The 14018-nt window shown below is 38.6% G+C and overlaps 1 protein-coding gene across 1 annotated transcript in view; it reads left to right on the top strand.

Annotated features, from left to right (window-relative positions):
* ubr3 (ubiquitin protein ligase E3 component n-recognin 3) overlaps nucleotides 1-14018 on the top strand; it is a 74768-nt gene that overhangs the window by 31136 nt on the left and 29614 nt on the right. The window contains exons 33-35 of the mRNA XM_016276290.1: nucleotides 3770-4215; nucleotides 5792-5880; nucleotides 12777-12926. Coding sequence (XP_016131776.1) covers nucleotides 3770-4215; nucleotides 5792-5880; nucleotides 12777-12926 — 685 coding nt within the window. The remainder of the gene's footprint in view (nucleotides 1-3769; nucleotides 4216-5791; nucleotides 5881-12776; nucleotides 12927-14018) is intronic.

Below are 14018 nucleotides of genomic sequence, written 5' to 3'. Positions count from 1 at the left end.
AAAAATATCCTTGCTCTTCCAAGCTTTATAATGGCAGTGAGTGGGTGATTTCTATCATTAGTCCAATAAAGTGCGTCCATCCATAATAAAAAAGTGTCGCACACGGCTCCGGGGGAGTGAATAAAGGCCTCCTGAAGTGAATCAATGCATTTTTGTAAGAAAAATATCCATATTTAAAACTTTATAAACCGTAATCTCTAGCTTCCGCTAACTGTCGTACACGCGTTCATTCCGGCGGATGACGTAGGCGTAGCGTAATGAGGATTTGTAAAGAAAAATGTCAGAGGATTTCGATATAAGCCAAGAGTAGACTTATTTTCCTTTGCTAAAGTAAGGAAACTTTGCTCCTGTAAACAAACGTTGGTTTTCGCGAGACTAGCATATTCTCACAGGCGCTTACGCTACGTCATCCGGCGAAATGAACGCGCATATGACAGTTAGCGGAAGCTAGAGATTACGGTTTATAAAGTTTTAAAGGGGTCATATGATGCCACTAAAAAGAACAATATTTTGTGTAATGAAATGTTTATGCGGTTTAAAGTTAAAAAAACATGTTATTTTCCACATACTGTACATTATTGTTTCTCCTCTATGCCCCGCCTTTTTGAAACGGTCGATTTTTACAAAGCTCATCGGTCTGAAAATGCGAGGTGTGCTGTGATTGGCCAGCTATCCAGTGCGTTGTGATTGGCCGAATACCTCAAGCGTGTGACGGAAATGTTACGCCCCTTACCATATTGTTGATGCCGTGTCCCGGCCGGAGCGACGAGACAAAAACATTAAAACCCATTATAAACGAGGCATTTGTTGCATCCAGTGGGGACATAATTACTGATTATAATGACTTATACTGTCTTTTTACACGTTGTTGCGTTGCATTGTGCCGCATAAACTTAAAACTCTGTCTGCATTTGTGATCGGAGAAATGACAAAAAAGTGCTACTCTACTGCCCAAAACTCGCGTTTGAATCATCAGTGGCAACGAAAAATACAGCGGCCTAGCGTGAGGGGAAGCCCCGGCTTAGCGTGCGCTGAGGCTGGGATAGAGTGAGCTGAGGTGGGCTGGACTCCGCTTCGTCCACGGTGAAAGTTGATGTATTCCCTCAGCGACCAGCACGGATCAACTCTAGGCATGATGAAGCGGATATCGTCCTCTTTTGGAAGACCAAACAAAGTAGTTTCGCTTTCACAACGAAGCACACAGCATCTTCAGGACATGGCTGCAGCGTCAACAATACTACAGCGAGAATAAAAGTTACGCCTTCTTTCTTTGCGTGAACATTTGGGCGGCGTTATGCAAATATTTCCACATAGTGAGGTAGACATGTGGGGGCGTGTTAGAACGAGCCATTTTAGGTAGGCGTGGCTGACTCTTAACTTTTATAAAGAATATCTCTTTGGATTTGAGACTTTAGTCTTTGCAACTTTACAGATCTTCTTTATGCACCAAGAGCTTGTAACACTCCAAAGAGAAAGGACAAATTGAAATCGCATCATATGACCCCTTTAAATATGGGTATTTTTCTTACAAAATGCATTGAATTTTGATTCAACTTTTATTCACCCACCCCCGGAACATTGTGGGACACTTTTTATGATCGATGGATGCGCTTTATTGGACTTCTTTTGGAATATTGACAAAAAAAACACCCATTCACTGCCATTATAAAGCTTGAAAGAGCCAGGACAATTTTTAATATAACTGATTGGATTCATCTGAAAGAAGAAAGTCATAATAACCTAGGATGGCTTAGGGTGAGATTTTCGTTTTTGGGGGAACTATCCCTTTAAATTAATATAGCAAAAATCCATATCCTAAAGATGGCAAACAGGAAGTGAGGCTGTATATCGACGGCATTGTGTTATGCACAATTTTGTATCATTGCTACACTGTAAAATATAAAATAAAATTGACCTAACTCAAAAAAACTAAAATAAGGCTACCTATCGCAGTCAACCTAGGTTCACTTAATTAGCAACTGACAACTTAACAACTTTTTTTTATTCAACTTTTATTCACCCACCCCCAGAACATTGTGGGACACTTTTTATGATCGATGGATGCGCTTTATTGGACTTCTTTTGGAATATTGACAAAAAAACACCCATTCACTGCCATTATAAAGCTTGAAAGAGCCAGGACAATTTTTAATATAACTGATTGGATTCATCTGAAAGAAGAAAGTCATAATAACATAGGATGGCTTAGGGTGAGATTTTCGTTTTTGGGGGAACTATCCCTTTAAATTAATATAGCAAAAATCCATATCCTAAAGATGGCAAACAGGAAGTGAGGCTGTATATCGACGGCATTGTGTTATACACAATTTTGTATCATTGCTACACTGTAAAATATAAAATAAAATTGACCTAACTCAAAAAAACTAAAATAAGGCTGCCTATCGCAGTCAACCTAGGTTCACTTAATTAGCAACTGACAACTTAACAACTTCAGTTCATGTAATGAATAAAAGGCAGTCTATTGAATTTTAAAAGATCTGCCACATCAACTAAAGATTATTTAGCATTTTGAATTGCTAATCCTCTTTAGCAATTCTTTCTTTTATATGAAATGAAATATGAACTCTGATCCATATGACAGCTAACTGACAGTGACAGCAGCAGCAGCATAAATTAAAGGGGTCATATGATGCAATTTCAAGTTTTCCTTTCTCTTTGCAGTGTTACAAGCTGTTTGTGAATAGATAAGATCCCTAAAGTTGCAAAAACTAAAGTCTCAAACCCAAAGAGATATTCTTTGTAAAAGTTACTTTATAAAGAATAACTCGTCCACGCCCTCCTAAAACCTCTCGTTTAAACACGCCCCCACATGTCTACGTCACGATGTGGGAAGATTTGCATAACGCCACCCAAATGTTCACGCAAAGAAAGAAGGCGTAACTTTTATTCTCGCTGTAGTATTGTTGTTGCTGCCGCCGCCATGTTGTGAAGTCTCTGTGTGTTTCGTTGCAAAAGTGCAACTACTTTGTTTGGTCTTCCAAAAGAGGACACGACTAGAAATCAGTGGTTAAGTTGTATTTACAACACTGTTCCAGAACACTTCAACCCAAATATTCAGATGTGTGCAGCACATTTTATGGAGGACTGTTTCCTGATCCTGGTAGAGTAGACTACAATGCCGGCTGTTCTGACTCACAGACTGTAAGTACATTTTCATTTAAAGGATTTGCCACTGATGATTCAAACGTGAGTTTTGGGCAGTGTAGAGTAGTGCTTGTTGTTTGTCATTTCTCCGATCACAAATGCAGACATGGTTTTATGTTTACGCGGCGAGATGCAATTTTAATAATTACCACAAAATATTTTCAAGCTACAATGCATGCTGGGAACTTGCACAGTATTGTTCAACATAAAATAAGCTAATATCAGTGTTTATCTTGACTAACTTTTTAAAATCTAGTTATTATTATTATTATTATTATTATTACTACACATTCTGATTATTACTATTAATACATATTTACTAATAATAATAATGATTAAACTATTAAATATATTTTATCATGGTGCACTTGACACCCTTTTATAAAAGTACTTGGCTCTTTAAAGACCATGTTTTACAATGATTTAACAACCGAACTCAACCTTGAGTGGGTTATTGCTTTTGTAATAGCATGTGAATTTCTTGCTGTGAGTGTCTATGACTCTTGATGACTCGTGATTGTGCTGTTGGTGTGCTTAGAGACATATAGCTGCAAGCGGCTTTTTCATTCTGCCTGCTTATTCTCCGTCTGTGGTCTCTCCGCAGAACCTACGCGAGGCTCAGGTCTTCAGTCTAGTGGCAGAGCGCAGAAGGAAGTTCCAGGAGATCATAAACCGCAGTAACCACGAGGCCAGTCAGGCGGTGCGGCCCAAGTCCTCATCCTCTCGCTGGCTGCCGCCCGGCTCGCCTCCGCAGCTGGTGACTGAGATCCTGGAGATCCGTGAGAGCATGCTGTCTCTGCTGGTCAAGCTGCACCAGAAACTGTCTGCCAAGCAGGACTCTCTGTCTCTGAGCTGGTTGGCCGAGGTGGATCCGGCCCATCATGCGCACGGAGATGGGTTAACAGCTATCGAGAGGATCCTGGCCAAAGCTGCCACCCGTAGCCGGCACAGCAAGAGGTGCCTACAGGAAATCTGCGGGAAAGTGTGTTCACCCATACCGCTCAAGAAGAACAGTCCTGGAGATAAGAAGAGTATGGACAAGGACGAGAGGTGTGTGTGTGTGTGTGTGTGTGTTCCCTGTTTCATGTGCACCCTTTCTCAGAACCTTAGAATGAGTTAAACATGCTCTTTTATGTTTGCGTAGTATATCAATGTCTGATTTGAAAAAATATGGCTTTCTGCCAGATTCATGAGCTGTTATGAAGTCTGTATCTTTCATTCTTCAATGCTCTGTATTGGTGATAGAACGAGTAATAAACCGACCGTTAGCATCTCTGATTATGGGCTGAGTCTTAATGTCTTTTAAAAGTCATTCAATCAAATGATTTGTTCAGCTGATTGATGTGTGATTGATTTTTTTTTATGAATGGGTCACTCAGTCATTGGCTCACTCGATGCGTGTTGCACTGAAAGGCCCAACAGTTCTGCTGTGGTTTGTTTGGAAATATTTTCTTTGGTTAAATTGAGCAAAAACGATTAATACTGACAATATTGTGTCTAACTTTTTGTTTATTGAACTCTTTTATAAAATCAATATCACATAAGTCGATGTCCTGTATCATAGGCATCAGCAACTGTAAGATAACAAACAGGTCTGGTACATTAAATGCTTAAATGCCGGCCGTCATATCACCCTGTAGCCCAAGACTGGTTGCCCACTGAAGCTAAGCAGGGCTGAGCCTGGTCAGTACCTGGATGGGAGGCCTCCTGGGAAAACTAGGTTGCTGCTGGAAGAGGTGTTAGTGAGGCCAGCAGGGGGTGCTCACCCTGTGGTCTGTGTGGGTCCTAACGCCCCAGTATAGTGACGGGGACACTATACTGTCAACAAGCACCGTCCTTCGGATGAGATGTTAAACCGAGGTCCTGACTCTCTGTGGTCATTAAAAATCCCAGGATGTCTTTCGAAAAGAGTAGAGGTGTGACCTCGGCATCCTGGCCAAATTTGCCCATTGGCCTCTGATCATCATGGCCTCCTAACAATCCCCATATCTACTGATTGGCTTCATCACTCTGTCTCCTCTCCACCAATGAGCTGGTGTGTGGTGGGCGTTCTGGCGCACTATGGCTGCCGTCGCATCATCCAGGTGGATGCTGCACACTGGTGGTGGATGAGGAGATACCCCCTGACAATGTAAAGCGCTTTGAGTGCCTAGAAAAGCTCTATATAAATGCAACAAATTATTATTATTATTATTTAATAATTTTAACAATTTTTCCATAATTAATAGCGCCCAATTAATGCGTTAATTCTGCAGCCCTAATTTTTTTATTTATATATATGTTTATCGCCATCTTATTGGGTAACGTGACAATATTATGAAAGAACAAGAAATTAAAATAATTATATATGGACCAGAATTTCAGTTGGTGTGCCTCTAACTAATGAGCATTTCCAATGGACTCAATGGTTGTCTGAGGACGAGTATATGCCAGTCTTCAAAATCTGATTTGGTAAATGATGATCAAATGCGTCCTTCAAACAGTCATCAGATGTAGTCGGATTATCTTAACGTCAGCATTTCAACCCCATCTGATTCTTAACCCATGATTCATAGCCTTAGAAAATGGACATTTCATAATTAACGGTTAATAATGATGCATATGATTTCTGTTTTGACATCTGCAGGCGTCAAAGGGCCAGAGAGAGACAGCAGAAGCTGCTGGCAGAGTTTGCCTCCAGGCAGAAGAGCTTCATGGAGACTGCCATGGATGTTGGTGAGCTAGCACATGAGTTGAAGTTCATTGCTGACCTTTATGAAGCACATCTGATGAGTCTCTCCAGTGGTTAATTAGTAGATAAGTTTCATGTCTATTTGACTGATCTAAAGACACCGCATACATTTTTAATCGGTGTGTGTTTCCACCTTATCTTTGAGTCTGTCTGTGGCTGTTGTTCTGTGGAATTTAGAATTTTGGATAAAGTTAGTCTTTTTAAATAAATCAAAATTGTTAATTAAAATAGCTCATACAGAAAGCGGTGCATATGAATGCATTATGGTATTGGTTTGATATTTCAAGAACATTAAGGAATGTTATTGTAGCTATTTAGATACAATTCTGGTTTTAATCATGCGCTCTTCAATGTAGTGTTCTTAACAGTTTAGTCGATTATATTTTACAGTCCATTACTACATAGTTTAGAGGACGTGGTAAACTTGCAGAAGTCCTTGAAGGCTGAAGCTGTGGGCTGTAATCTTACTCTCTGAGGGAAGGTGACACAAATTGCCTCTGTTCTGACCTTCACACTCCCTCGGGCCTTTTTAGCAGGGCCTTTGTGTGTGTGTGTGTGTGTGTGTGATCCTCAGGGGCCGTACTGGTGTGCTTCAGGGCTATTCTGCTGTGTGCTGGTCACCGAGATCAAGAGAGAATGGCACTTGTGGTAAACTTGCAGAAGTCCTTGAAGGCTGAAGCTGTGGGCTGTAATCTTACTCTCTGAGGGAAGGTGACACAAATTGCCTCTGTTCTGACCTTCACACTCCCTCGGGCCTTTTTAGCAGGGCCTTTTGTGTGTGTGTGTGTGTGTGATCCTCAGGGGCCGTACTGGTGTGCTTCAGGGCTATTCTGCTGTGTGCTGGTCACCGAGATCAAGAGAGAATGGCACTGTGTTTAAGACATGAGTGATGAAGTTTTAATATAAACCTTACTGTAATATCTCAGCACAGTCAGCATTATATTCTACATGTGTGTGTGTGTGTGTGTGTGTGTTTTCTCACAACAGCCTCTTTCTAGATTAAAGCCACTAGGCATAGATTGTCGAAATTTGCCAGTAGTTTGGTACTAAGTCGATAGTAAAATATTAAACAAATGCAACAGTACCAGTATCGGTAGTACTACCAAGCGTTTCTGTTTGAAAAGGCCTTGTGTGTTAAAGAAAATTATAGAGCGTTGCAATTATTTTTGTATTTCATGTTTAGAGCAGCGGTGGTGCACCGAAATAATTTTTTTACCAAAACACTGAAACTGGAATTAAAGTTTGCATTTGGCCGAAACTGAAAATAAAGTTTATTTAATCAATCACGTTTAAAGTCAGCATGAAACAGAAGTTGAGATTTTCTTTTTTTTTCCCCCTGTTGTGACGTATATCCGAGTGAAACGGCTACTGAAATTAGAAAAAAATGCAGGGTGGGGCTTGATTTCATCCTTCGGGAATTGATTGGATCATTGGGCGTTGCTAACAAAATGAAGGCAGAAACGAGACCGACCCCGATAGCCCCGCCCTCACGTCACAGCACATGACAGGAAGAGAAGAGAAGTCGTTTCGAGGGGGGAGGGAAGGTTAACGTATTTGATTAAAGATTATGAGGGCACATTAATAAAAAAAAAAAAAAAATGACGTGCACAGATAAATATTTATAATAAAAACTACAATATTACATATAAAAATAAGAATTGTACATTTTGATTTCATGGCGACTTTAAATTAGTCAAGACTCAAATAAAATTTGTTAACATTAGTTAACTACATTAGTAAACATGAACTAAGAATGAACAATACTTCTACAGCATTTATTAATCTTAGTTCATGTTGATTTCAGTATTTACTAATGCATTATTAAAATTACAAGTTGTGTTTGTTAACATTAGTTAATGCACTGTGGTTTAACATGAACGACTGTATTTTCATTAACTAACATTAACAAAGATTAATAAATACAGTAATACATGTATTGTTCATTGTTTGTTTATGTTAGTTAATACATTAACTAATGGAACCTTAATGTAAAGTGTTACAAATGGAGTTAAAATGTTAAAAATACAAATAAGGCAGTTTTAAAGGGTTATTCACCCAAAAATGAAAATGCTGTCATTAATTACTCGTGTTGTTTCAAACCCGTAAGACCTTCGTTCATCTTCGGAACACAAATTAAGATATTTTTGATGGAATCTGAGAGCTGTCAGACCCTGCATAGACAGCAACACAACTGAAATGTTCCCAAGTCCAGAAACGTAGCAAGGAGATCGGTAAACACAAATTGCCTCTGTTCTGACCTTCACACTCCCTCGGGCCTTTTTAGCAGGGCCTTTTGTGTGTGTGTGTGTGTGTGATCCTCAGGGGCCGTACTGGTGTGCTTCAGGGCTATTCTGCTGTGTGCTGGTCACCGAGATCAAGAGAGAATGGCACTGTGTTTAAGACATGAGTGATGAAGTTTTAATATAAACCTTACTGTAATATCTCAGCACAGTCAGCATTATATTCTACATGTGTGTGTGTGTGTGTGTGTGTGTGTGTGTGTGTGTTTTCTCACAACAGCCTCTTTCTAGATTAAAGCCACTAGGCATAGATTGTCGAAATTTGCCAGTAGTTTGGTACTAAGTCGATAGTAAAATATTAAACAAATGCAACAGTACCAGTATCGGTAGTACTACCAAGCGTTTCTGTTTGAAAAGGCCTTGTGTGTTAAAGAAAATTATAGAGCGTTGCAATTATTTTTGTATTTCATGTTTAGAGCAGCGGTGGTGCACCGAAATAATTTTTTTACCAAAACACTGAAACTGGAATTAAAGTTTGCATTTGGCCGAAACTGAAAATAAAGTTTATTTAATCAATCACGTTTAAAGTCAGCATGAAACAGAAGTTGAGATTTTCTTTTTTTTTCCCCCTGTTGTGACGTATATCCGAGTGAAACGGCTACTGAAATTAGAAAAAAATGCAGGGTGGGGCTTGATTTCATCCTTCGGGAATTGATTGGATCATTGGGCGTTGCTAACAAAATGAAGGCAGAAACGAGACCGACCCCGATAGCCCCGCCCTCACGTCACAGCACATGACAGGAAGAGAAGAGAAGTCGTTTCGAGGGGGGAGGGAAGGTTAACGTATTTGATTAAAGATTATGAGGGCACATTAATAAAAAAAAAAAAAAAATGACGTGCACAGATAAGTTATTTTTGTATTTCATGTTTAGAGCAGCGGTGGTGCACCGAAATAATTTTTTTACCAAAACACTGAAACTGGAATTAAAGTTTGCATTTGGGCGAAACTGAAAATAAAGTTTATTTAATCAATCACGTTTAAAGTCAGCATGAAACAGAAGTTGAGATTTTCTTTTTTTTTTCCCCTGTTGTGACGTATATCCGAGTGAAACGGCTACTGAAATTAGAAAAAAATGCAGGGTGGGGCTTGATTTCATCCTTCGGGAATTGATTGGATCATTGGGCGTTGCTAACAAAATGAAGGCAGAAACGAGACCGACCCCGATAGCCCCGCCCTCACGTCACAGCACATGACAGGAAGAGAAGAGAAGTCGTTTCGAGGGGGGAGGGAAGGTTAACGTATTTGATTAAAGATTATGAGGGCACATTAATAAAAAAAAAAAAAAAATGACGTGCACAGATAAATATTTATAATAAAAACTACAATATTACATATAAAAATAAGAATTGTACATTTTGATTTCATGGCGACTTTAAATTAGTCAAGACTCAAATAAAATTTGTTAACATTAGTTAACAAATTTTATTTGAGTCTTGACTAATATAAAATTTGTTAACATTAGTTAACTACATTAGTAAACATGAACTAAGAATGAACAATACTTCTACAGCATTTATTAATCTTAGTTCATGTTGATTTCAGTATTTACTAATGCATTATTAAAATTACAAGTTGTGTTTGTTAACATTAGTTAATGCACTGTGGTTTAACATGAACGACTGTATTTTCATTAACTAACATTAACAAAGATTAATAAATACAGTAATACATGTATTGTTCATTGTTTGTTTATGTTAGTTAATACATTAACTAATGGAACCTTAATGTAAAGTGTTACAAATGGAGTTAAAATGTTAAAAATACAAATAAGGCAGTTTTAAAGGGTTATTCACCCAAAAATGAAAATGCTGTCATTAATTACTCGTGTTGTTTCAAACCCGTAAGACCTTCGTTCATCTTCGGAACACAAATTAAGATATTTTTGATGGAATCTGAGAGCTGTCAGACCCTGCATAGACAGCAACACAACTGAAATGTTCCCAAGTCCAGAAACGTAGCAAGGAGATCGGTAAAATAATCCATGTGACATCAGGGGTTCATCCGCAATTGTACGAAGCTACGAGAATACTTTTTGTGTGCAAAAGAAAAAAAAAAAAAAAAAAAAAAAAAAGACTTTATTCAACAATTTGTCTCCTCTGCATCACCCTGGTGCCATTTTGGAGAATATCTGCTGGACGTAAACAGTATGCTGTTCTGTGTCAGCTGCGTCACAGGGATACGCTGTTTCAGTTCAGATCAAATCACAACAACGTAGGAAACAGATCCGGCGTGACGCAGCTGACACAGAACAGCATACATTGTTTATGTCCAGCTGATACTCTCTAAAATGGCACCACGGTGATGCGGAGGAGACGAATTGTTGAATAAAGTCATTATATTTTTTTTAAAAATTTTTTTTGGAAAAAAAAAAAAAAAAAAAAAAAAAAAGACTTTATTCAACAATTTGTCTCCTCTGCATCACCCTGGTGCCATTTTGGCGTGACGCAGCTGACACAGAACAGCATACGCTGTTTACGTCCAGCGGATATTCTCCAAAATGGCGCTACATGGTGATGCGGAGGAGACAAATTGTTGAATAAAGTTGTTATTTTTATTTTGTGCGCACAAAAAGTATTCTCGTAGCTTCATATAATTGTGGTTGAACCCCTGATGTCACATGGATTATTTTACAGATCTCCTTGCTACGTTTCTGGACTTGGGAACATTTCAGTTGTGTTGCTGTCTATGCAGGATCAGACAGCTCTCAGATTCCATAAAAAATATCTTAATTTGTGTTCCGAAGATGAACGAAGGTCTTAAACGACATGAGGGTGAGTAATTAATGACAGAATTTTCATTTTTGTGTGAACTTTTCCATTAATATCAACTTCTAAATGATATAATTGTTTCTACCCAAGTTTGTTGTTTTCATGACAAATGTATTCAAACGTAACATGTTTACAAGCTCTTTTATTGATGTCTTTCTGCAGTTGAAGCACTGATTGAGTGATAACATAAAAACTATACATTTCAGTAAGTTGTACTGTATCTTTCGACAAACCCTTCTGATGGTCATTAATGTTTATTTCATTCGATAACTAGTAGTAAAGAGGAAGACATGATCGGTTATGTGCTTTGCACTGTCACTTGAACTGAGTGATCTGTCACACCACATTAAAGCGTGTCAAAGAAATTGTGCGATCATATTGCGATTATTGGAAGACAGGAGTGCTACAAAAAATGTTTTGTTCACACATCAGCTGAAAACAGCATGGACTAAAAGTTCCAGCTTGGGATTTAAGAATAGATATTTTTTCATCTGAATGAAGGTGGATTGAAAATGAGAACTTGATATTGCCAGCCCAGCCCAGCCCTAGCATCCACACAGCTGACATGTTTAGCTGTTGTCGTTTATCCATTTTGTGTGCATGAAATAGACAATGACATTGGAGAAACGCTAATTAAATGTCACAGTTTCAGTCAGTGATTTCAGCCCTCTAAAAACGGTTTTGGCCGAAACAAAAAATAAATTTTCTACTGAATATTTCCGTTTGCCGAAATTTCAGAACATCACTACAGAGCAGTGTTATCTGAATAGGGATCATATCTAATCTGTTTAGATAACCAGTATTTGTCTTTGCTTCCCAGAAGTCAACAGCAAATGCTCAAAGTGACATTGAGATTTGGTTGAAATATTAGCTTCAGATGCCCATGGCTGATGTCCCCGCTGACATTGAGCGGCGTCTGTATTATAGATGTGTAGATGCATCCGTTTGTCAGAATAAAACATTCTCTTGAGCTCTGATCTACAGGCTCCATTTGTTTTACAGATTCTAATCAAAGGTCACTTTGGACATGGATATTTGCACTGGAATTCTAATGAGATAAATTGGGCCAGCATTTGGCGCATCTGTGCATATGGTAATGCATCTCAGAGCAGTACTGGATGCCTTACTGCAGGGATAAGAACAGAGACGGGTGTTTACAGAGGGATTTGAGTTTCAATCGATGCCTGATCAGAAATCAAATCAGCTCAATACAGTCTTAATTAAAGAGAACTTAAGTGCCTTTAATGTACAAAAATACTGTATCTAGAATTTCATGGTACGGTTTTTTTTTTTTAACTTTTTTAACTTTATTTTTTTTTGCTTCGGAGCTTCAAACTGTGCCAGACTCTCTAAAATTCTGTTGAGCAGTCAATGTCTACACAACTTAAACTGAATGTTATTGACCACCTAGGGAAAGTATCCCTCATGGTCGATCCAAATTGATCTTCATCTGTGCTTTAAAATCTAGTGAGTTGTCTTATCTACTGCTCTGTTTTTTTTCAATACTCTTCACGAATGAAATGGAATAATTTATAATCAACATTCCTCTCAACTTTTTGCAGTGCATTTTGAGAGTGCCTCTTGTGTGAGGGATGCACAGAACTTGCTCAATACAAAGTAACATGAAATTTAGCTGCCTTTTCATTACTTTGGTGCCTTAAAATGTTGTACAGTAATTGTGGGTAGCTCACTAGGTTGTGGAAACCAAGCCCTTTTATTTGAAGGGAAATTTTGTGATCTACCAGTTTATAATTCTGTGCTCTATAGTTCTTTGTATTTGTTATCTGACTGTTGTTTGATTTGTTTAATAGAGTCACCTGAAACCGATGCAGTGATGGACATGGGCTCGGCAGAACCTCTGGACTCAGAGGTTCTGTATGACTGTGTCATCTGTGGCCAGAGCGGCCCGTCTACTGAAGACAGACCCACAGGACTGGTGGTACTGCTGCAGGCTTCATCAGGTATCACACACCTGCTCTCACAAGTTCAGCATTTACATTAGCAATGTATTTGTGTCTGTTTCAACAGTGGTCAGTATTAGTGTCTTTTGTGTTTATGGAAACACATCCAAATGTTTTATTCATCAATGCACTGAATGCACAATGCAATATATAGTATATCTTGGAACTTTAGTCTGCATGGCTATGATTAGCTATTTTGTTGTGTTGCGTTATTTGGTTGGTGGGGAATATACAGATTGAACATGAGAGGTCCAAGGATTGAGCCCTGGGGGACTCCCCGTTATGGAGGTCCAGTCAGTTTTGTGGTTGCCTGTATTACCATACTGTTGCTTGCTTTCAAAATGTCTTCCAAGCAGACACTGTATTTAAAGTCGTGATGCATAAGTCACTAAAGATAAGTCTGCTATTTGTATCAGAAAGTCCAGTTTGACATTTTAAAGAAATGTTGGCAACTTTGAACAAGGTTCTTCAAAAAATGAAAATGCTGTCACAATTTTCTCATCCCAAACCAAAAATGTATGTACATTTGCATTTATTTGTATAGGGCTTTTCACAATATATAGTTTCAAAGCAGCACAGTATATTGAATGCAATACGTCCCAATTATTTTTTTTACTCTTATGTTGACTGAGAATATCTATACTCTAGAGTGGAAGGTGGAAGCCAGTGTTTGTCTTGTGTGTGTGTGTGTTTAAATAACACTGGAAGTGCTTTTTTCTGTGGTCAGATGTTGTTGACGTATGATTGGAAGTCTCCTGTAGGGAAAAAGAAAAAAAAAAGATGCAAATATCTATTCTAAGGTCTCTAACAGCTGTAGGACAAGAGTGCAGCATTCCAGCATTCCATCTGCAGGTAATCGATTGTAGTGGACGTGGTCCAGATCACTGGAGCTCTTTAACTCTACATTAACCCACCCATGACTTTAAATTCGCCCACTTTACACTACTTGATTTTAACAACGGCGTTTCAGTTGTTTCATTTATCAAGCATTGTGACCTCTTAGCAGGTAGACTCGAAGATAGTCTTCTCCCGCCCCAGTCCTGTGATTTAAAATTAGCATTCTGTTTTATGAATAATCACTGGACTGTGATT

Source organism: Sinocyclocheilus grahami, unplaced genomic scaffold (genome assembly GCF_001515645.1).
Source record: "Sinocyclocheilus grahami isolate Dianchi unplaced genomic scaffold, SAMN03320097.WGS_v1.1 scaffold100.1, whole genome shotgun sequence".
NCBI classification, from domain to species: Eukaryota; Metazoa; Chordata; class Actinopteri; order Cypriniformes; family Cyprinidae; genus Sinocyclocheilus; species Sinocyclocheilus grahami.
The sequence above is the reverse complement of the archived record's forward strand: the minus strand, read 5'-3'. Positions and strand labels throughout refer to the sequence as shown.